Source organism: Mandrillus leucophaeus, unplaced genomic scaffold (assembly GCF_000951045.1).
Source record: "Mandrillus leucophaeus isolate KB7577 unplaced genomic scaffold, Mleu.le_1.0 Scaffold515, whole genome shotgun sequence".
Lineage (NCBI taxonomy): Eukaryota > Metazoa > Chordata > Mammalia > Primates > Cercopithecidae > Mandrillus > Mandrillus leucophaeus.
Window position 1 is genome coordinate 1,072,708 of NW_012105531.1, and position 22,553 is coordinate 1,095,260.

The 22,553-nt window shown below is 36.5% G+C and overlaps 1 protein-coding gene across 4 annotated transcripts in view; it reads right to left on the reverse strand.

Moving 5' to 3' along the window:
- VCAN (versican) overlaps positions 1 to 22,553 on the reverse strand; it is a 119,853-nt gene that overhangs the window by 73,609 nt on the left and 23,691 nt on the right. For all 4 annotated transcript variants that reach the window (XM_011996463.1, XM_011996461.1, XM_011996462.1 and 1 more), the window contains exons 3-5: positions 18,928 to 19,302; positions 15,670 to 15,844; positions 15,458 to 15,585 (exon numbers count right to left, since the gene is read on the reverse strand). In XM_011996463.1, the coding sequence (XP_011851853.1) occupies positions 15,458 to 15,585; positions 15,670 to 15,844; positions 18,928 to 19,302 (678 nt within the window). The remainder of the gene's footprint in view (positions 1 to 15,457; positions 15,586 to 15,669; positions 15,845 to 18,927; positions 19,303 to 22,553) is intronic.

The window sequence follows — 22,553 nt, forward strand, 5'->3', positions numbered from 1 at the left end:
CAGACCAAAGGGCTAATGAGGAAAAAATGGCAGCATGATTTCATGGGTAGCTGGTTTCCCAGTTTTAAACAGCAAACATGTTTGCAGTATTAAAAGAAAGAAAGGCTTCAGTAGGTGCTGGCCTGTTACAAAGAGAATTCTCTTATTAGTAGTAAATCAGTTCTGACCTACTTACAAAACTTTTCATGTAGAAACTCTTGTTAAATCTGACTTTATATCAGAATAGCAATTATTTAATTCACTTGTTTGAAGTATACAATTTTCAATTATTTGTTTGATACCCATAGAATGATCATTTTACTACTCTGATTAAATTGTTATCCCCAATGCCATTCGTCTTCCTTCCTTCCTTCCTTCCTTCCTTCCTTTTCAAAAAAGATGGAGTCTTGCTAAGTTGTCCAGGCAGGAGTGCAGTGGCTTTTCCCAGGCATGATCATAGCACACTCTGTCCTCAACTTCCTAGCCTCTGGCAATCCTTCTTGCCTCAGATTCCTGAGTAGCTGAGACTACAGGCAGGCACAACTGTGCCCAACTTATCTTTTCAATTATGTGTAGAAATTTTTCAAACTTTCCAAATAAAATTTTTATAAAACATATTGCAAGAAACATTACCACTGGGATTTTTATAATTCTGATGAAAAAAGGAAGATTTAACCAGAATCAATTGAGTTACTTTAAGGTGAGGATTAAAATAATTACTCTGTTAAGATAATGTGTGGTCAGTTATTTTATTCAGCAATAATTATTGTTTTATTACAGAATGAGAAAAGGAAAAAAAATACTTAAATTAGGTTCTAAAAAATAACTATCTAAGCTTTCCTAAATCATAATTGTTTAGTGCGAACATTACCTTGCTCACCTCAAAAACCTAATGATACAGTGAAGCATTTACACTATAGAATTGAGTATGCCTTTAATCTCTTATAATTAACACCCAATCTATACCAAATGTGATAAGTTAAATGTCCAAACTTCTGTCCTTTCCATGTATCAACCCTCTATTATTAAGCAGGGACATCTGTACACAAATCTGTTTTATGAAATATCCTGGAAAACACTGTTCTAAAGACATGTATTTTAATCAAGAAGAGGAATCTCAATTAACTTACAACATACATAACTTGGTACTAAGTTTCTGGTGTGTCTCAACCTGTTTAAGATAGAAGCAAAGTGAGCAGACTGGGTACCCAGTCAGAATTGAAGCAGGAGACAACAAAGCAAAGTATATATGATGCCAGTTGCCCCCCAGGGTTATGTCAAAGACTGCAAGTGAGCAAAAAGGGGAATGAGGCAGAGCAGGGAACTCTGATGAAGGGTCTAAGACAGCAATTTAAGCTGAACATAGAGCTCATTACTTAAAAAGAAGCTCATTTTATACAAAGTAAACCAAGGTATGGCAGATAGCAACAGGCTTTCTCCTCAACAATAAATTCCAGGAATAAGTCTTTCAACCCCATATATCACAAAAAAAAATGCAGATTTTTAAGCTAAACATTATCTATTTCCACACTGAGAAAAGAAATGAAGATGTTAACATTTTCAAAGTTTCTATTGATCTATTTTCAGTCTTTAAATCCATAGTCAGGAATTATTTATAAGTCAAATTACATGTTGTAAACTATAGCACAGTGGAATGAAACTGGATAGAAATGAAGTCTGGGCCAGTAACAGAATTGTAAATCCAGGCTTGGTCCAAAAATGAATGGTCATAGAAGGATGCCTCCAAAGATAAAATCTAATGCCTAGAGGGAAAGTCAAATCAGGAACCCAAGGAATGGACAAAAGAGAAAGCCACTGATCACAGCAAACATGGGAAATCAGGCAAATCAAATAGGCAAGTTTGCTTAGTTGCTGTTTCTCAATATGATTTAATTGGCCCAGCTGTGTAAGCTCCTACCCAGAGGGTATCGTAAAGCTACCTTTTTACCACTGATGAGAATAATAAAAGTTCTTCCTGAGTTTTTAATCACTAGATTAAAGGTTAGATTTAATCTAATCTAACCTTTAGAGTTAGACGGGAAATGCACAGCATTCAGTGACAGAAAATGCCTATTTTATTAGCATAGAACTAGGTTGTGTTCTCTCTCTGCTCCTGGATACTTGTACCTGAAGAATTTAATGTACTTTCAGATTTACCGGATAGTTGTTCTCCTGGAAAACAAGCATCTTTTTTGTAGTTTGACAAGAAGCTTATTAATAAGTTCCAGGAGTAGCCTCATCAAAGCAGCTAAATTGATAGGACAATTATCAAAGTTGTAATTACAGCACAGATTTGGAACTTGTTTCTAAATGTTGCCTATCCATGAGAGAATGTTTTATTTTTCTCTAATTGAAAACAGTAAATAAAATGTCAAGTGATATGATTTGGCTGTGTCCCCACCCAAATCTCAACTTGAATTGTATCTCCCAGAATTCCCACATGTTGTAGAAGGGACCCAGGGGAAGGTAATTGAATAATGGGGGCCAGTCTTTCCTGTGCTATTCTTATGGTAGTTAACAAGTCTCAAAAGATCTGATGGGTTTATCAGGGGTTTCTGCTTTTGCTTCCTCCTCGTTTTCTCTTGTCACTGCCATGTAAGAAGTGCCTTTCACCTCCCGCCAAGATTCTGAGGCCTCCCCAGCCATGTGGAACTGTAAGTCTAATTAAACCTCTTTTTCTTCTCAGTCTCTGGTATGTCTTTATCAGCAGTGTAAAAATGAACTAATACAGTAAATTGGTACCAGTAGAGTGGGATGTTGCTGAAAAGATACCTGAAAATGTGGAAGCAATTTTGGAACTGGGTAACAGGCATAGATTAGAACCGTTTGGAGGGCTCAGAAGAAGATAGGAAAATGTGGGAAAGTTTGGAACTTCCTAGAGGCTTGTTGAATGGCTTTGCCCAAAATGCTGATAGCGATATTGACAATAAGGTCCAGGCTGAGTTGGTCTCAGATAAAGATGAGGGACTTGGGGACTGGAGGAAAGGTGACTCTTGTTATGTTTCAACAAAGAGACTGGCAGCATTTTGCCCCTGCCCTAGAGATTTATGGGAACTTTGAACTTGAAAAAGATGATTTAGGGTATGTGGCGGAAGAAATTTCTGAGCACCAAAGCATTCAAGACGTGACTTGGGTTCTGTTAAAGGCATTCAGTTTTATAAGGGAAGCAGAGCAAAAAAGTTTTGAAAAATTGCAGACTGACTATGCAACAGAAAAGAAAAACCCATTTTCTGGGGAGAAATTCAAGCCAGCTGCAGAGTAGCAAGGAACCTAACGTTAATCCCCAAGACCATGGATAAAATGTCTTCGGGCCATGTCAGAGACCTTCACAGCAGCCCCTCCCATCACGAGGAAAAAGTGGTTTCATGGGCCAGGCCCAGGGTCCCCATGCTGTATGCAGATTGGGGAATTGGTACCCTGTGCCCTAGCCACTCAAACCATGGCTGAATAGGGCCAGTGTGCAGCTCAGGCTGTGGCTTCAGAGGGTGGAAGCCCCAAACCTTGGCAGCTTCCACATGATGTTGAGCCTGTGGGTGCACAGATGTCAAGAACTGAGGTTGTGGAACCTCTGCCTAGATTTCATAAGATGTTTGGAAATGCCTAGATACCCGGGCAGAAGTTTGCTGCAGGGGTGGGGCCCTCATGGAGAACCTCTGCTAGGGCAGTGCAGAAGGGAAATGTGGGGTTGGAGCCCCCAGACATAGTCCCTAAAGGGGCACTCCCTAGTGGAACTGTGAGAAGAGGGCCACCATCTTCCAGAACCCAGAATGGTAGATCCACTGACAGCTTGCACTTTGTGCCTGGAAAAGTTGCAGACACTCAATGCTAGCCCATGAAAGTAGCCAGGAAGGAGGCTGTACCCTGCAAAGCCACAGGGGCAGAGCTGCCTGAGACCATAAGAACTTACCTCTTACATCAGCATGACCTGGATGTGAGACCTGCAGTCAAAGGAGATCATTTTGGAGTTTTAAAATGTGACTGCCAGACTGGATTATGGACTTGCATGGGCCCTGTAACTGCTTTGTTTTGCCCAATTTCTCCCATGTGAAATGGTTGTATTTACCCAATACCTGTACCCTCACTGTATCTAGGACATAACTAGTTTGCTTTTGATTTTACAGACTCATAGGCAGAAAGGGCTTGCCTTGTCTCAAATGAGACTTTGGACTGGACTTTTGGGTTAATGCTGAAATGAGTTAAGACTTTGGGGAACTGTTGGGAAGGCATGATTGGTTTTGAAATGTGAGGATATGAGATTTGGAGGGGCCAGGGGTGGAACGATATGGTTTGGCTGTGTCCCCACCCAAATCTCAACTTGAATTGTATCTCACAGAATTCCCACGTGTTGTGGGAGGGACCCAGGGGAGGTTATGGAATCATGGGGGTCGGTCTTCCCCATGCTAGTCTTGTAATAGTTAATAAGTCTCATGAGATCTAATGGGTTTATCAGGGGTTTCTGCTTTTACTTCTTCCTCATTTTTTCTTGCTGCCACCATGTAAGAAGTGCCTTTCACCTCCCATCATGATTCTGAGGCCTCCCCAGCCATGTGGAACTGTAAGTCCAATTAAACCTCTTTTTCTTCCCAGTCTTGGGTATGTCTTTATCAGCAGCATGAAAATGGACTAATACATCAGGAAATATACCAAATATATTTTATATAAACAAAGTGATGCATTACTTAAGATGTCAGGTTTAAAGTAAGTTAAATTGTTATAATAAGAATTCATCAGGACGAGCGCAATGGCTCACGCCTGTAATCCTAGCACTTTGGGAGGACAAAGTGGGTGGATAATCTGAGGTCAGGAGTTCGAGGCCAGACTGGCCAGCACAGTGAAATCCTGTCTCTACTAAAAATACAAAAATTAGCCAGGCGTTGTGGTGCATGCCTGTAATCCTAGCTACTGGGGGGCTGAGGCAGGAAGATTGCTTGAACCCAGGAGGCAGAGGTTGCAGTGAGCTGAGATCGTGCCACTGAACTATAGCCTGGGCAACAGAGAGAGACTCCATCTCAAAAAAAAAAAAAAAAAAATTCATCAAGGTACATACATATATATTCAGATTAGTGTACATATAAAATATGATATATAACAGAGCCTTTCATGCATAGGATAATTTGCATATTCATATGGAAAGCATATGCAGTATCTTAAGCCATAGTTTTCCAAAATTTCAAATTAAATACATATAGCTTTGACATATTCCTGTTATTTCAACTTTCCAGGGATGCCCTAGAAGAAATTGGGAGACATGTTGTAAGACTTTAATATCTGATGACATTCCACAAACTAAAGTTATCTTAATTGTGGGAATTAACATCAGAAATTAAGAGAAAAAATACTCTAATTTGACCAATAGCTGCTACAAGACTCCCTAGAAAGTGGACCATGTATATTTTTTTCACAATTCTGTTTGCTAAGTGGAAAAGCTGCTTCTTGACTGACTCAAACATGACACATACTGAAATGGCAAGCAATGATGAAAACAAATCAAAACATTAAAAATGACCCAAAGTGTTCAAAAGCTAGTTTATACTCAGGAGTCACTCAACAATATGATTAAAAAGCCTGAGTCTAGAGTAAAACTGGGATAGGATCTTTCTCCCCCACTGACAATTCTTGCAATCACCAAGGTGAAAGGAGGACTTAATCACAGATAATTACACACTTCTTTCCTGGACTGCAGCAGATGGGCTGCTCTCTGTGGCAGTCAAAGCTGAGATCTCACCAGTTTTCTAGCGGAGTGTATTTGCTGGGTGATGTGATACATGATTATGTTTCTTCTGTTCATTGGTGCTTATAGCTCTACTATACTGCACTATTTGGTCTGAAAATCAGTTCTTATAGACTAATTTATAATTTCCTTTTGGAAATTTGGGACCAGAACTCCCTGGTTTTTTGGCTTTTTGTTGTTGTTGTTGTTGTTGTTGTTGTTTTACTATAAAAGTTCAAGATTTTTAAATGTTTTCACATTTCCTTGCTATCTGGGTCAAAATGGTATATAAGTAATAAATGGATGCAAAAGTAAATGGGATGAGTAAGCAGGAAGTAGTTATATGAAATGAACTTCTAAATACCCATATGATAAAATCGCTAACAGAATATATCAAGTATCAAGGTAATAGCAACAATTCAACAAAATGATTAGCTTTGACATGTTGGACTTTTAAGCTTTTTCAACACTTTCTTTTTCTTCTCTGTGTCTCTCTATCTCTCTGTCTATCTCTCTCTCTGTCGTATTTTGGTCTGTATTGATAAACATAAGATCAAAGCAGCAAAAACTAATGCTTATTATCCACTGAAACACAAAGTCCATCAGCTTCACATGGATTGGTTGACAGCTAATATATACGGCTATATAATCTTTTAAGGGCTAACATTTGTAGATAATTTAAAAGCAAGTCAATTTCCTCTAAGATTTGATTATTTAACCTGCACAAAGGCCAATCTTCTGTTAACTGAGACAAGAAAACTCTAGGGCTGCCAAAATAACTTCATTTTAGACCCCACAGTTAGTGTTAGGCTGGTAATGTTTCTAATTTGGGAGTAATGAGACTAGAAAGCTAGGAGGGCCCCCTCCAAATTTCTCCCTTGTATTAGGCTAAAGTAGAGCATAATGTGACTTAAAGCATAGTCTTTGAGTTTTAAAAATGTTAACCTGTAATTAATTATTAGAGAATTATCCATAGTCTACTATGATAGTCAGTTAATATTCTCTAAATCAGATTGTATTCATTTGAAAATGAATCTGCATATTTGCAAATGTGTTGTTACACAAGATCTTACCTATGTCAATTTGAAGATGTTAAAGATACAGGAAGCCCCCACTAAAATGTAAACACATTTGTACGGTTTTCAGAATGTCTGGACTCATTCTTTCCCATTGACAGAGCAGCAGGTTTTAATTAGAGTGAGAAAGAGGTTCTAAAAATTTCTGGGTTTCTGAGTCTTCAAAATATACAAAAGATTGAGCGTGTTATTTGGTTTGACAGGCACAGAATGACCTCAGGTCAACACAGGAGGATCAGCCTAGTTTGGGTTTTTTTGGCTTTTCACAGCTGGGAGGTAAATGGCGACTGTATTTCCAAAGAAGTTCTTTTGATTCAGAACTCCAGGAGACCCTGACATAAAAACCTTAAAGCAAATGACTGTCACATGCTTCAAGGAGTTTATGTCAAGACCGTTCTACTTACGTAAAGTAAGATTATAAAATGAAAGAGAGTGTATAAAGAAAATCCTAAGGAATCCACTAATAAACAATTAGAACTAAGAGGCAAGTTCAGCAAGGTTGCAAGATACAAGACCAATATATAAAAATCAATTGCATTTCTATACACTTGTAATAAATGATCAAAAAACAAAATTAAGAAAATTATATTTGCATTTGCATCGAAATAGTAAAATATTTACAAGTAAATTTAACAAAAGAACTGCAAAACTTATACTCTGAAAAGAACAAAATATTGTTGAATAAAATGAAAGAATATCTTTAAAAAAGCGAAAGATATCTGAGGTTCACAGATCAGAAGCCATAATATTGCTAAGAGGGCAATATACCCCAAGTTGATCTAGAGATGCATTGCAATCTATATCAGAATCCTAGCTGGCTTCTTTGCAGAAATTGACAAGCCAATTTTAAAATTCATATGGGAACTCAAGAAATCCAGAATACTAAAACAATTTTGAAAAAGAAGAATACAGTTGGAGGCCTCACACTTTCCAATTTCAAAATTTACTACAAAGCAATTGTAATAAAGACATTGTGGTATTGGCATAAAGATAGACATACAGATCAATGGAATATAATTGAGAGTCTAGAAATAAACCCATCTACCTATGGTCAATTGATTTTCAACAGGGTGCCAAGGTCATTAAATGGAGAAATAATTATCTTTTCAACAAATGGTGCTGGGACCACATCCAAAAGAATGAATTTGGACTCCAACCTCACACCATATACAAAAACTAACTCCAAATGGATCAAAATAAAAGCAAAAGAGTTAAAACTTATAAATCTCTTAGAATAAAACACAGAGATAAATCTTCATGACTGGAGATTTGGGAATGTTTTCTTAGATATGACACCAAAAGCACAGAAATTTTAAAAATAGACAAATTGGACTTTTCATCTAAATTAAACACTTTTGTGCTTCAAAGGGCCTTATCAAGAAAGTAAAAAGACAACTCACTGAATCAGAAAAACTATTTGTAAATCATTTACATGAGAAGACATGCAAATCCAGAATATACAAAGAGCACTCACAATTTAATAATAAAAAAAACAACACAATTATAAGTGGGCAAAGTTTCAGAGTAGACATTTCTACCAAGAAGATTGATAAATAACTAGCAAGCACATAAAAAGATGTTGGAGCTCATTAGCCATCAGAGAAATACAATTTAAAACCACAGAGATACTACTTTACACTCATTAGGATGGCTACACAAAAGGTCAAATAATAGCAAGTGTTAACAAGACTGTGGAGGAATCAGGACCCTAATATACTGCTGATGAGAATGTAAAACAGTACAGCCACATTGAAAAACAGCCTAGAATTTCTTCAAAAAGTTAATAGTAGAGTTACCATTTGACCCAGCAATCCCAATCATTGTAATCCTATCTGTAATGCAATCATTGCTCAAATAAGAATTATGATTTTTTCTAATGAGATATCAGAGATTTGGGGGAGCTTTGAGGGTACTTTTTTATCTTCTTGGCTTGCAAGACTGTCTGCTGCTCTACTGGGGAATCTTTGGTGGTCCTGTGAGTTTATGGCAGTAGAAGAAGAAAAAAAGGCATATCCAATCACTTAATGTCTGTGCCTCAGTTTCCTTACAGGCAAAGGTGAGGTTTCTTTTAAAAAGTTCCTGACAAAGATTTCATAAGATTTAAGTTAAATAATACTCCAACCATACAGTAGATGTTTTCCTTCCTCATTCTGCTCATGAAGCTACCTCACAGTCAATCTTACTGAAGTCACTATACTGAATAAGGACATCATCTTCCAGAGGTGCTCCCCCCATGCTGTGCTTAATTGCTTTCCTCTTTGGCTCTTAGGTAGACTGTTCAAACACTGTACACAGAAGCAACTCCAAGCAAGGTGTGTTAATCTCCAAAGTCTATATAGGAAGCTACAGAACATAAAAAGTTTTCGGCATCTTCTAGGCCCAACTGCAACAAATGTGAAGAGATTCTGAAATCAAGAATCACTATTTTAACCATCAGCAGAATCACAGTGTGCAAGAGGCTCTTCAAGCTGATATGTGGCTTTTTAACTGAATAAGCCCAGTAAGGACACAAATCACTAATTCTTAAATAACCTCCATCAGTGAAGTATTCTGTGGATTACATACTGTAAATCTCATTAAAATTAACAGGCAATCTGAGAATCTATAGGAAAAAAATTACACAATTTCCAGATTTGATATCTGATTTTGGTTCAATCAAAACCTCTAAAAAGCTAGAATTAACCCTGCTTTAAGACCTACTTGATGATGTTTATCTAAATGCTTAGATTTTCATATCTAAAGGAGCTCATAAAGTAACAAAAATGCAAAAGTTGTTTTGGTTCTAGGTGAGTCACAAGAATGATATGGAGGCATTAGGTAAGTCACAGAGGTGACAAAGCCATCTTGGAGTTTGACATCAGGAAACAGTAAAAATAATAACCTATAATTGATGAATAGGTATTAATATAAGAAAAGCAATCCCAGAGAGGACAATTTGCTGGGAAGGAATGGAAGGCAAGGAAAATAAATTATCATGAGAGGCCAGAAAGGAGTATCTCTGGGAAGGAGTAATTTCTAAGAGACATCAAAGAAAAGAGTGAGAGGAGAAATACAAAGAGAAAAAAATAGTATCATGGTGATTAAATAATGGTAAAAAGTAGATCTTTTTGAATTCGGTAAATAATGCAAAGTATTTTTTCAAGTGTTATAGATAAATGGCAAGGTGGTGGTGGAAGGCAGTTTCCAGAAGAGACAAAGATTGGAAAAATACTACAATTACCACCAACTATTTGTTGGATAACTATTATGTGTCTGTGATTGGAACAGGCTCTTGATTGCAGTTGGGAAAGATATAGAAGTTTACGGTCTTATCTCTACTAGAGCTTACAATAATTTTGCTGAAATAAAACAAACATATAACATTTTATATTTTATGAACACAAAGAAACCAGAAAGCAATTAAGCAATAAATCACATGGAACTAACTCTAAGTAAAGTAGAAGTTCAGAGTCAAGAAATTTCAGTGTGAGCTGCAATAGCGAAAAGGGGGATCCTGGAAGCAGTAAGTCTTCAAGCACAGGCAAAATCACAATGTTGAAGGGATGACGGGTGTGTGTTCCCTGAGAGGAACAGAGCAGACTTGCAAGCAGGAGCAAGCAAAGGGTCTGTGAAGGGCAAGATGCACGTGTGTGGGGTCACACTGAAGAGTGTGGGAACCAAGGGTGAATAGATTGCAGTAGAGCAGGTCCAGGCTTTGAAGACCAGGCAGAGTATATGCTTGTGGATGAAGCCAACAAAACCAACGCACAACGTTAAGTAGGAGAATTACATGGCAATGATGTTTAAGTGTTTTGATGGTAGTAAAACAGATCCCTCGAAGTACTCTTAAAGTGATGGGGACTGTATGTGACAACCAAAACCAAAAATGAAACTCAAAAGTGATTCACAAACTAGAAATATGGGTGTGAAATTCAGAAGAGAATTCGGGGGCTAAACATGCAAAACTAGAAATTAACATCTTCATTGTTCACTTATTAGTTCTTTTGGTATTCTTTCCTGCCCCATAGGTCCCACAAGACTTTTGGCTTACAATTTATGTATAAGAGAACAAAAATGAAATTAAACAAACTAATAAGAAAATTAAAGCAATAAAAAAATCAGGAAGCTGGTAGGATACTGATGGAGCCTAGAGAAGTGTGAAACTATCCAGAAAGCAATTGTAAAGTAAGGTGAGTAGGGAGGCATTAATGGTTTAGAAGCTAATTCATTAATTCACTCATTTATTCAGCTCTACCTATGGAGCACCTACTATATGCTAAGGAAATATTGGGCATACAAAAATGAACTTGTATGTTTCCTCCTTTCCCCAAATCCATAGTTTAGTAGAAGAGAAAGAAGTATAAGCAAATATTTGCAAGAGGGTAATTATAGTCATACATTCAAGGTTCAGAGATGATAAAGATGAGAAGAATCAACCAGGTCTTCAGGAGGGAATATGAGATGAAAGAGAGTGCCCACAGTATAGGCCTGTCAAAGTGCTGGGAAGTTTGTGTAAAAAACCAGGGAATTGGAATAGTAGGATAGTAGTTAACCCAGGTGAAGTAAATACCAAAAGGCAGGGCTATATAGAAAATGCAGGCCATAAGAGGATAGGCCTATGTCATAAGGGAAAGAAACTCCTGAACCAACCATTTGTCAGGTCTGGGGACAAGACTGGAAGTATTGACTCATTTGCAAGGAAACTAAGTGGGTCAACAATGAAAGAAGGTAGTAGGACCTCATCTGCAATCCTCCAATTTATCTGTGGGGTAAATTAAATGCCTAAAAAAGAAACTTGTTTTTTAAAGTACCTGCTACCATCAGGAAGCCAAATAAATAGTCAGTCTATTAATTTCATTCTTAAATAATTCCGATCCTTTACCTAATTTCTTGAGCCATTTAATCATCTCAACTCTACCTTAAAACCCTCCCAATGTTTTCCAAATCTGTCTTACTGTGAAACAAAGTTTAAAATTCCTAATAAGGATTATTTTGTGGATCTTAATTTCTAGATTCCCATTTATAAATTTTAATTTCATTAATTTCTTAATAATAGCATTATATTACTGATTGAATCATGTCTAATAAGCCATCATAATTTCCAGACCATTTCTAAGAACACAAGCTGATATTTAAATGTTTGCTAATGAATATAGCTAATGTAATTACTCTTTAACACTTAATAGGTTATTTTGAAAAGCAGAATTAAGTATTCATTGAATATGCATAACTGTTATAATCACCACCTTAGGAAAAGAACTCTACTAGATTTTTCCCCCAAAATTGGCAGGATTTAATTTAGTGCAATTATTTAAATTTTATAGAGAAACACATATGTCAGGAAAATATGACATTATAAAACAAGAAAGGAGAAAAAACAGGTCAACATTCTGTCAACTATATATCTTTCACAACAAATAATTAAATTAAAACAGAAAATTAATTGCCTTTTTGAGCAAGGTTTCATTTTATACTTAATTGGCTTTTTCATCAGACCATCTGGGATATACGGCTTCTGATCTAAATTAATTGCACCTTGGTTCATAACTCCTGTGTGTGTGTGTTCCATCACATGCATTCTGAATACATCAAATCTTTTACTGTCCCCACTATTTCTCATACACACACACTTGGCTCCCCCAAATACAATAAAATATAGGTGGGAATTGTTTGACTCATGAATTTAGCAATGCCTCTTACAAGGAATCTTGACTCACCTTCAAATAATCTTTTATCAACATGGTAATTGAAGTACCAGATGTAATTTTATGTAGTCAACTTTCCACAAGAATTTTTTATTAATTCACAGATTAGCCAATGGTCTTTACTTCAAAAGGGAAGACATATACTTCGTTTAAGAAATGAAAGAAGCCTTACAAGAATGATTTCATGATCTTCCTCTTACCTCATCAGCCATAAAAGTTACCTTTCACCCCCATTCCTGCTCACTTTCAAGCCAAGAAAGAAAAGAGCAGTGTCCAAAGATTTGATACTTAGTCCAAGAGTCAATAAATAAGGAGGAAAAAAATGTCAGGAACAATGTTATTGTAAACATGGTGAATATCCTCCAGATTTGTCAAGTTTCTTCTATGAAACAAATAAATGCCTTGTTACTTTGCTGACACAAATTTCAGCGAGTGCTTGAATTAATATTTGAACTGACTCTTTTATATTTCTCTTCTAAGTTTTACATCTTAAAACAAAAAGATTAAAATTCTGTTGATTTGGTATAAAGACCCTAAGTAAAGTTATGCTATATTCCACATTACAAGTTTTCAGTTACCAAATATGTAGATTTATCCAAAATAACTTTATAAACTACAGTTTGGTTACATTGGGACATAAACTGGCTTCCTTAGAAGTGACTGTGTTTATGGAACTGGGAGAGGATGTCTATAAGACTAGTAAGTCCTTCATCATGGGAGATATACATTCATCCTCAGAGCTCCTCTTCTGACAGAGTCCAGTTCCTGAACACTGGTTATGATACTATGAGCAGATTGTGGGGAGCCATCATTCAATGAAGACAGTGTGACTAGGAAATCCCTGGAAGGACTCCCACCACCAAGACTTGTCAAAAGTTCTTCAAACAATACTTGCAGAGGCCCTGAAATTTCTGGGACTTCTATAAAATCCCTCTCTGGGCTTGAAAAAATAATTTTCAATTTGGGCAGTCTATAGCCTTAAAGAGCTGAGAGCTGATAGTACCTCTATCAGAGCAAACTGAAAAACACACGAGGGTTCTCTAGAGCTCTCTAGCTGGTGGCTTCCTGGGTACATAAGCCTGTCTTGCCACCAAGGGATCTGGCTTGGGATGCTTATTCATATTTGAATCAGGCCATGAAAGCCCACCATTTAAATAATATTTGGTAAAGAGCTTTTAGGCTAATTAGATCTTACATATACTTTTGCAAAAGCTACCTCTGGATCATTTCTAGTATTACTAGCATTTCAGATATTGTTTATAACTATCACCCTTGCAGATATTACACTAAGTTAAAACAACAGTGATACAAATTCCCACCTTACCAAAATAGCAGCAACCCAATTTATTTCCTAGATTATTTAATCAGATTCTCCTACCAACCATCTTCTATTATATTTTTTTAAGTCAATTAAAATAAACGCAAGAGAAAAGCTCTAGTTTCATATATTTCAACCATAGCTTGGATGTTATGTTTTCCCTTTTCCTATATACAAAAATAAAATTTGCTCACATCTGCACTTTTGGTTTAGAAAATACATCTGGCAATCCTCAGTGATAGTGAAAATAAGAATGCTAAGATTCTAGAGAACCACACCTAAGCACCCTTTTTGAAAGCAGGCCTTCTGATGCAAATTTAGTCAAGACATTAGGAAAATATCAGCTGCTTATATTCTGGCTTTCAGGCTCTAAGGTTGCTTATTCAAGTCACAGAATCAGGGAACCACAGAAATTTAAGGTTGAAAGAGACCATAGAAATTACATAGTCCAGCCTCCTCATTTTAAACAAAAGAAAATTCAGATCATTCTTTTTATGTGCACCTAGTCAAAATTAAAAGTATAATTTAATTTAACACTATTATCTATACCTTTAGGATTCTAATAATAGCTGTTAATACAAATGAAAATAAAAACTTGTAGAAACTTCTATTCCATGTGTCTTTATTTTATTTATTTATGTATTTGTTGAGACAAGGTCTCGCTCTGTCACCCACGCTGGAATGCAGTGGCACAATCTCGGCTCTCTACAGCCTCTATCTCCTGGCTCAAGTAAGCCTCCCACCTCAGCCCCGCTGTCCCCCACCCACTTCTTCCACTCCCTGAGTAACTGTGACTACGGGCACATGCCACCACACCTAGCTAAGTTTTGGTATTTTGTAGAGACATGGTTTCACCATGTTACCCAGGCTGGTCTCAAACTCCTGAACTCAAGCTGTCTTCCCATCTAGCCCTCCCAAAGTGCTGGGATTACAGGCGTGAGCCACTATGCCCGCCCCCCTGCGCCTTTATAATAAAGCTGCACCATGCTCTTTAGATGTCAGCACTATTGAACTCAAATTTGTCTTTAAGAATCTAACTCAGGCAACGGAGAAATGACAGTGCCAAAATCAGACTGTAAGCAACTTAGAAGGAAGGGCTATATCTTAACTGACTTCACATCTCTAACAACTAGCAGAGTACCTATAAAAATCACAGTAGGTGATTTTTTATGTGTTAACTGGTTTAATGTATTGATTGGTTGAATGAAGGAAGGATTGCTCTGAATATTAGTGTAACCAAATAAACAGGAAGTGAAACTTGAAAATTCCTGCTGGGCTAGTTTACGGAGTTATTTAGTTAGCTCTGGGGTGTTTATCAGTACTTGGATTCACTGTGGATTGTCTTCACATGATTTTTATCTTATGCTCTCACCAGAATAGTTACCACCCTTACAGCTTTCTATTCTCAATGCTCTAAAAGTGTATTGGAAACAGTCCAAGAGCAGCATGACTGTAAGAAAACCTGCCATTAACTGAAGACATTTCTAACCTGCATAACCATTTACACACTCCTCCTTCCCTTTCCACTTTAATTTCGGCTTATTTTACCGCAAAATCATACAGTTGTATAAACAAAATGCCACCGTTTGGAATCCAAACAAGCACGAAGAATTGCTCTATTCCAATGCACTTCTGGTCTTCCCTCAATTTTCTCAGTTCATACAAAGATACAGAAACTCAAACATCTTACCATCCAGATGATCCACATAACAATACACATCGTAAGTTTCCTGGGGAGAACGGAATCCATAGGTCCTGACTCCTGCCTTTCCCATCATATCTCCGTAACAGCCTACTCGGGGAGCCCGGATGGGATATCTGGGGAAATAAATGCCTAGTTAGTGGCACTTTCTTCTCACTCTCAAGTTAATAATGAAGGCCTGTGGCCCCCAGACCTCTTACCTGACAGTCTGATCAGCCAGCCAGCCTGCGTCACACTGCTCAAATCCATCTTCATAGGCGGCAAAGAGCTGCTCTGGAGTTGCTATGACCGCCCCAACATCCAAACAAGCCTTCTGAGCAGCCTCAAAATTCAGTGTGTACCTGCTGGTTGACGCCCTGTAGTGAAACACAACCCCTGCAAAGACAACAGCAAACAATTGCCAGCCTGTTCAAATCTCCCACTGCACTGTGCAAAATTTCTCATTGGAGTAATGTATCAACTTAGTTGGATACACAGTAATATCATAATAATCATTTACTTTTACTTTATGCAGCATTATGCAAAATCATGTTGATTTGAGGGACTCCAAAAATGCCATTCATCTAGACATCCCATTCTGCTCCATCAGAACATTTCCTAGCAGATCTCCTAGATCCAAGAAAGAGATTTAAGTCACTGAATCCCAATAGTTGTCCTGATTGCAGGTAGTATTCAGTCTATCATGGGAACACCAGATACCTAAAGGGAGTAGATTCTGCAGAAGATACAAAGACCTAAAGGGACCACAAGATCAACTTTTACTTCAGGACTTTATCCAGGGTCAACCCAATGTTTATGCATGAAACACTCACCTGTCTCATAAAAATATTCACTAACACCACTTCCTCCAAATATAAAACACTGAGATATTTACCTTCAGAGACAATGTACCAGAGTAGGAAAGACACTGGACTATTTATGAGTGAGAAGACTTGTTCCAATCCCTAATTTGCTCCTTACTTTTATACAAGTCAGTTTCTCTGAGCTTTAATTTCCTGACCCATAAGGTGGAACTAAAAATATGTATGTTACTTGATTGGTGTGAAGGTCAAATTAGGTAAAGGATTTTCAAATGTTGAGTAGACCACCATGTATCATTCAAATGTTTATCATATTCTTTACCTGACCAGCATAATGTAGCGTCTCTGCTATGACAGATAACATGTATAATTTTTATCCAAAGAAAGCCTGAAATAAATTATCAAATTCTTCCTAGTAGAAGCTCCTGATACTTGCCTCAAATTCCACTTTGTTGTATTTTAGGGGTTGTATAAACTAGTGGTTCTGAATTGTGCTCCAAGGCTCAAGAAATTTTCAAAGGGATGAGGATAGAGCAAGCAAGGGGGTGGAGCTCTGGATCCTCTCTTCCCATGTCAACAAGAGTCTCTCCATTTTTAGCTGGAGTAAATATGATGACTCATTTCTGCAAGACATCAAAGTGGATTGAACTAATGTGCCAGAGAAGTCACTGAAAAATAGAAACTGAGGCAACCAGGTCTTATGAATGAGATTTTATTAAGAGTCCTCCCACTTAAGAACACTTTTTGTTGTTGTTATTTGGAATAAACTGTGGTTTCCAAGATACATGCCGCTCTTCTTATCCCTAGTAATTTCCTGGGATTGACAACAGTTTATCTTCTGCAGCCTGACTTCTAGCTATAAGACTGTCTCCCACGTGTTCATCCTTCTGTCATCAGATCGTCTCTGTCTTCCAAGTTATATTACTACAGTAATATAACTACAGGGGAAAAGACTACCCATCTCATAGATAAGTACCTCAGATCAGTGCCAACACAAAAAGACCTGCACAGGCACTAAGTAGATGCAATGACAACTAGCATTCATTTTCTCATTTCTGATATTTTATGACTCAAATAGGAGATTTTGCCAAAAAAAATAATAATAATCAAATGGCAATTTGTACCTTCATAGAACCTCTCTAAAATTGCCAGGAAATACATATGGTGCTATCTGGTGAATATAAGAGATAGCTTAAAATGATCTCTAAGGCTTAAGCAAGAATTTGAATAGATTTAGATTAGTTTAATGTTGATCAAAGCTTCAAATCGTCTTCTTGGTAATTAAAAATCTTCCATGTGCACTGAAGATTGGCAGTAAAGGGGCACAAAGAGGCCTCCTCGACCAAGGCAGGGAACTTCAATCTGTATAAGTATCTGCAGTTGCTGGAATAATTTGAAGACCCCATGGAGCTAAGGAGATTAAGTGGAGGATTTTCATTGTTTCAGAGGGGCAAGGGGCAAATCCATTGCTAATTCTTTAATGATGAAAAATTGTAAGAAGTTGTTAAACTCCTTTGGGGATTTTTAAAAGTGATATGTAAACAGAAGAGTGAGAGAGAGAGAAATCACAGTAGTGAGGCTAACGAAAATAAATGATAAAAAGGTTAGAAGAACCCAGGATACTTAGTGGATGCCTAGACAACATAAAAATAGATTTATAGAAGGAAGCAATAGAATTTGAATATAAAAGGGTATTTAGAAAGTTAATGTGTTGCATCTGAAATTCAAAGTATTTCCTTTTGGCTACACAAGAAAGACTTTTAATAAAACCCTTTGTATACATTTCTGAAAGGTAAATATTTTATAGGGAAATGGAGGATTGGAAGAAAATCTGTTCCATCATGTCTGGGTATTAGAATTTTGCTTAATAACTTGCCAAAATATTACGCTTCCAAGAGCTACAGCATTATGTGTGTACCCAATTAAAGCAATTTTTCTTTGCTTTGTCTCCCAACTTAAATTCAAATGACATATAAACCACCCCTGAAAAGAGGGTGAAACTAAAATGTCTCACTGCAATACTTAATGGATAACAACTAGGATATTAATCTTAAAAAATATACTAAATTTCTGTTTGATCAAGTTCAAATATTTATTAAGTCTTGGCCTTTTTAAGACTCTGATACGTACCAGGGTTTTTATTAAATACCTTATTTCTTCAATGTAAGTTAAGATAGAATTTCTTAAAAGCAAACTCAAATAGTTTAATGATCATATTAAGAGAGAAAAAAGGGGGAAAGGGTTTTCATGTATATATGTATATGTATGTGTGTATATGTATGTACATGTGCATACACACATATGTAATAATTTTTAAAATGTAGATTTGCCTTTAGAGCCTTGAAAAAGAATCACTGATAAGACTCAACACTGAAGTAATGATTATTAAATTATGTGTCATGCCTTGAGGTATTCGTTATTTTCAGTACACAATACTTTCCTTCATGGAATCAATGAAGCGGTTGCCAAAAATGCACCTGCCTTGACCTTTGAATGAATACCAGTTCATTTTTGGTGAAAGACATGGGCTACTGAATTGATGGGTGTTTTTCCACTCGTCCGAACCTCAAACAACAGTTACTTCTGAGTGCTATTTCACAATGCTTCTGAACCAGGTGTCATGTTATACTACCTTCTTGCAGATACTAAAAGCCTTACCATCCACAGCCAGTGACACCGTGTCTTGTGTGTCATCAATCCCGTACATGACATCACAGCGGTAGAGGCCCGCATCACTTGCCAGCAGCTTGACCACGGTGAGGGAGGCATCGCCCACGGCCTCGGGATGTGTGGGCACAGACACTCTCCCTTTGTAGTCCTGACCAATCTTGATATTTCCATTTTGGGCCACAAGGACAGTAGTCTCTTTCAAATCTTTTCCATTTTTGTCCACTTCAATCTTAGACCATTTGATGCGGAGAAATTCACTGGTGTTGTAACTGGGTGGCAAAGTAGGCATGGTTGAAAAATGACAAGGTAAGCTGACTTTTCCAGAGAGGGAGCCCCTCAGAGGTGGGCTTTTTCCCACTTTGACTAGAGGAAAGAGAAAATACCAAATTAACAATCTTAAAAAACCCAAACTGAATCTATTCAATATGTGAATGAATAAGCAGCCCTTATAATAGTTTGGTTACATCTTCAACATGTGAAATAATTAGAATGACTTTATATAAAGAGAATAGCATACAATTTCAATGATGTTTTACAACAACAGGGATTAATAATGCTCATTTCTATGTACGTCGCATCATTCATTTTAAAATATTTTTAACTTAGTGTTTAACATGAACAAAATAAGCGATAAAATAAGGCAAGCATGAGAGATCAAGCAATTAAGGGCAAAGAAGAGCAGACTAGAATCCGTAGAGCAGGTTTAAAGGACTGGACCAACATTAAGAAGAGCAGCGGAAAGATGAAAATTATGTCTACAGGTCAAAAGACAAAAAATGTTTGTTACAATAACTGCCACATTACCATAGAGGAAATGAAAACAAAATTCAAATATGAAGTGAAAATAAAAAGTGCTTCATAGGACTGGAACCAGGGAAAGTCTAACATTTGAAGGATGCTCTTTGGTCCTGTGTTGGAACCAAAGGCTTTCATAATTATAACAAATCCAGCTACCATCACTTTGCAGTGAGATATTACCTTCAATTATACAGTGGGGAAAGGTTGGTTTCTGTTCACCTAACCCTCCTAAAATATTTATCTGCAGAATGTCCTTCTGTTTAAACTCTTAAACTGTTAATGATAAAGAATATATTGGCTACAGTTTAACACCATTACATGCAAAATAAACGTTCTTTCACTCTTAGAGTAATCCATCCCTTTCTCTCCCACTCTCCTCTCTATCTTCCAGCCTCTATTAATTAAGCTAGACAATATGTTAGTAATCATGGAAGTTGTTGACAATGCACAAACAATGCTCACTTCATGAAAATATGGTCAACAAGTTAATAGTAGCCTCTAGGTGAAATGAAATAATGATTTTTAACCAACGAAATGATGTATATCTAACACTCTGCTAGTGGTCAAACATATTGGAAACACACATCTCAACATGGGCATGCATTGGAAATGATATCACTCTCGATGTAAACACTGGATTCTCAATGTAAACACAGTTGGAGAAAAGCATTTTGAAAATTGCAAGAAGATACTATGGAGATATTATACCCTTTAAGAAAAAATATTATGTTGCTAAAGATTAAAATTTTAACCTAATAAGAGATTGGCCTATAAAATATTTCATGTGATGCAAATAAATCCAAAATAATTAATACAGTATCATATTTAATGTACTTACAATATAAATCATTAATTTATTTCAAATGTATAATAACCATTGTCATCATGCATTTATTATTTTATTAATCTACATATAGCTTATCCAAAACAGACTTAAGGCACTTAATGAAATTAAATAAAAACAAAATGAAGTGTGCTATTAGCTGCAGTAAATTATCCTTTGAAATATTGCTAAGACTGTTATCATTTTGGAATATCATTACAAGGGAATAATTCCACTTTTAATGGCCTCCTTGGCTTACAAAGTAAATTTTCTAACTTAGCTCAACTGTAAAGTAAAACTGGTCCAATTCCTTACTAAGGATGCTCCACTGAGAGGAAGGATAAGCTCCCAGATGGCTGCTGAGAGACCTGAGTCAGAACACATGCCTCCTGACACCTAATCAAGGAATCTTTTAGCTCTGGTGTGCTTCCTCTGCCCCTAAATTAAGCAAAAGAAGTGTTCATTTCAGTTCCTTTTCAAAGTCTAGATGCATCCTATTTCTATAAGTATTTAATTACTATCTGAACTGAAATCTTTTAGTAATTTCATGATCTTTTTAATAAATCCATAAGGTTCACAGAGGACTCTCTGAAAGTACCTTCTACCTATTTCATATTCCTTTAACTTGGACCTAATTAGGGAGATGATGATAACACAAAGATATGGTTCTGAGAAGAGAAAGGGTGAGAATTTTGTGATCTAAAAATCTCCAAATTTATATTCATCGTATGTTCTAGGAAATCTCATCTTCCTTTCTGAAGAATTATTTAGATGACTAACTTTGCCACAAATAAAGTACTATTTTTAAATGGAAAAATAAACAGCTTTATCATCAACTTCAATTCTGGTATGAATTTTGAAACTCTTTATCGTGTCCTTTAAAATTAGTTTAAAATAAATGTCTTCCAATTCTTCAATATTTCTTACCAAATTATATTTATCTTCACAATTTTAAGTATACAGGGGCAGACATAAGATTCAACCCAATCTATCCAGTAGGGAGGTTTCTGAAACATAGAGTATTGCTAAACAACTGTGCTGTAAAGAAAAGGTATGTTGGAACAAAATAGTGTTAAAAAGCAATTTCCCAAGGGCTGTTTATTGTTCTAGATGTTTATATACATAAGAAAATTAAAAGCTTTGGTTGGATATAAATAATATACTCATGTGAATACAATCTTAACAAGATTAACAAAAAGCTGTGTGGTCAAATCTTTTGTGTATTAAATCTCCGGTCTTAATGCACTGGGTCACAAAAATGAAATTCACTAAATCTAAATATTTTAAGAAAGAAATTCAGTAGTTCAGAGTATAATGTTTACAGAGTATGCATGTTTAAAAGAAATCTGCTACCTGCAGGAATTTGTCTGAAACGCTGACAATTCAAGTAATAAAAATGAATCCTAACAAAACGTTGGCTGTTACCGATGGTTTGTGGTCCAAATGAGTACAGTAAGGGAGAAATCACTAAATAATGAATAAGCAACTACTGCTCATTCTCTGTCAGTGGATTCCTCAGAGTAAAGATGATGTAAATTCCATCTGCACAGTTTGAGCAAACACACACCCACAGATCTTGGCCAAATAAATGTCAGATTGAGAATATGGGAATTTATCACCCTTTCAAGTGACAAATATCACTATCTAATTCATTCACTTATTCATGACTGTGCATGACTGTTTCCTACTATAAGGGGAACATCAAAATAACTAGGTCAATGGTAGATAATCAAAGATTAGGACAGTTTATAAGATAATATAATGTGTATTGTTAAAGGAAATAGTTCTTCCTGGGTTAAAATAAAGCCCATAACAATAGACAAGGTGTTCATTTATGTTAGTCGTTGACCTCGTCAGTGACTGGGAATAAACAGAAAAAATCTTAAGATGAAAGTACTTGTCTTGACTCAACAACCAGTTACTACTGTGTTTTCCACTATAAATCCAGAATATCTGTTTTACATGGATCGTATATTTGCAACTTTCACCTCTC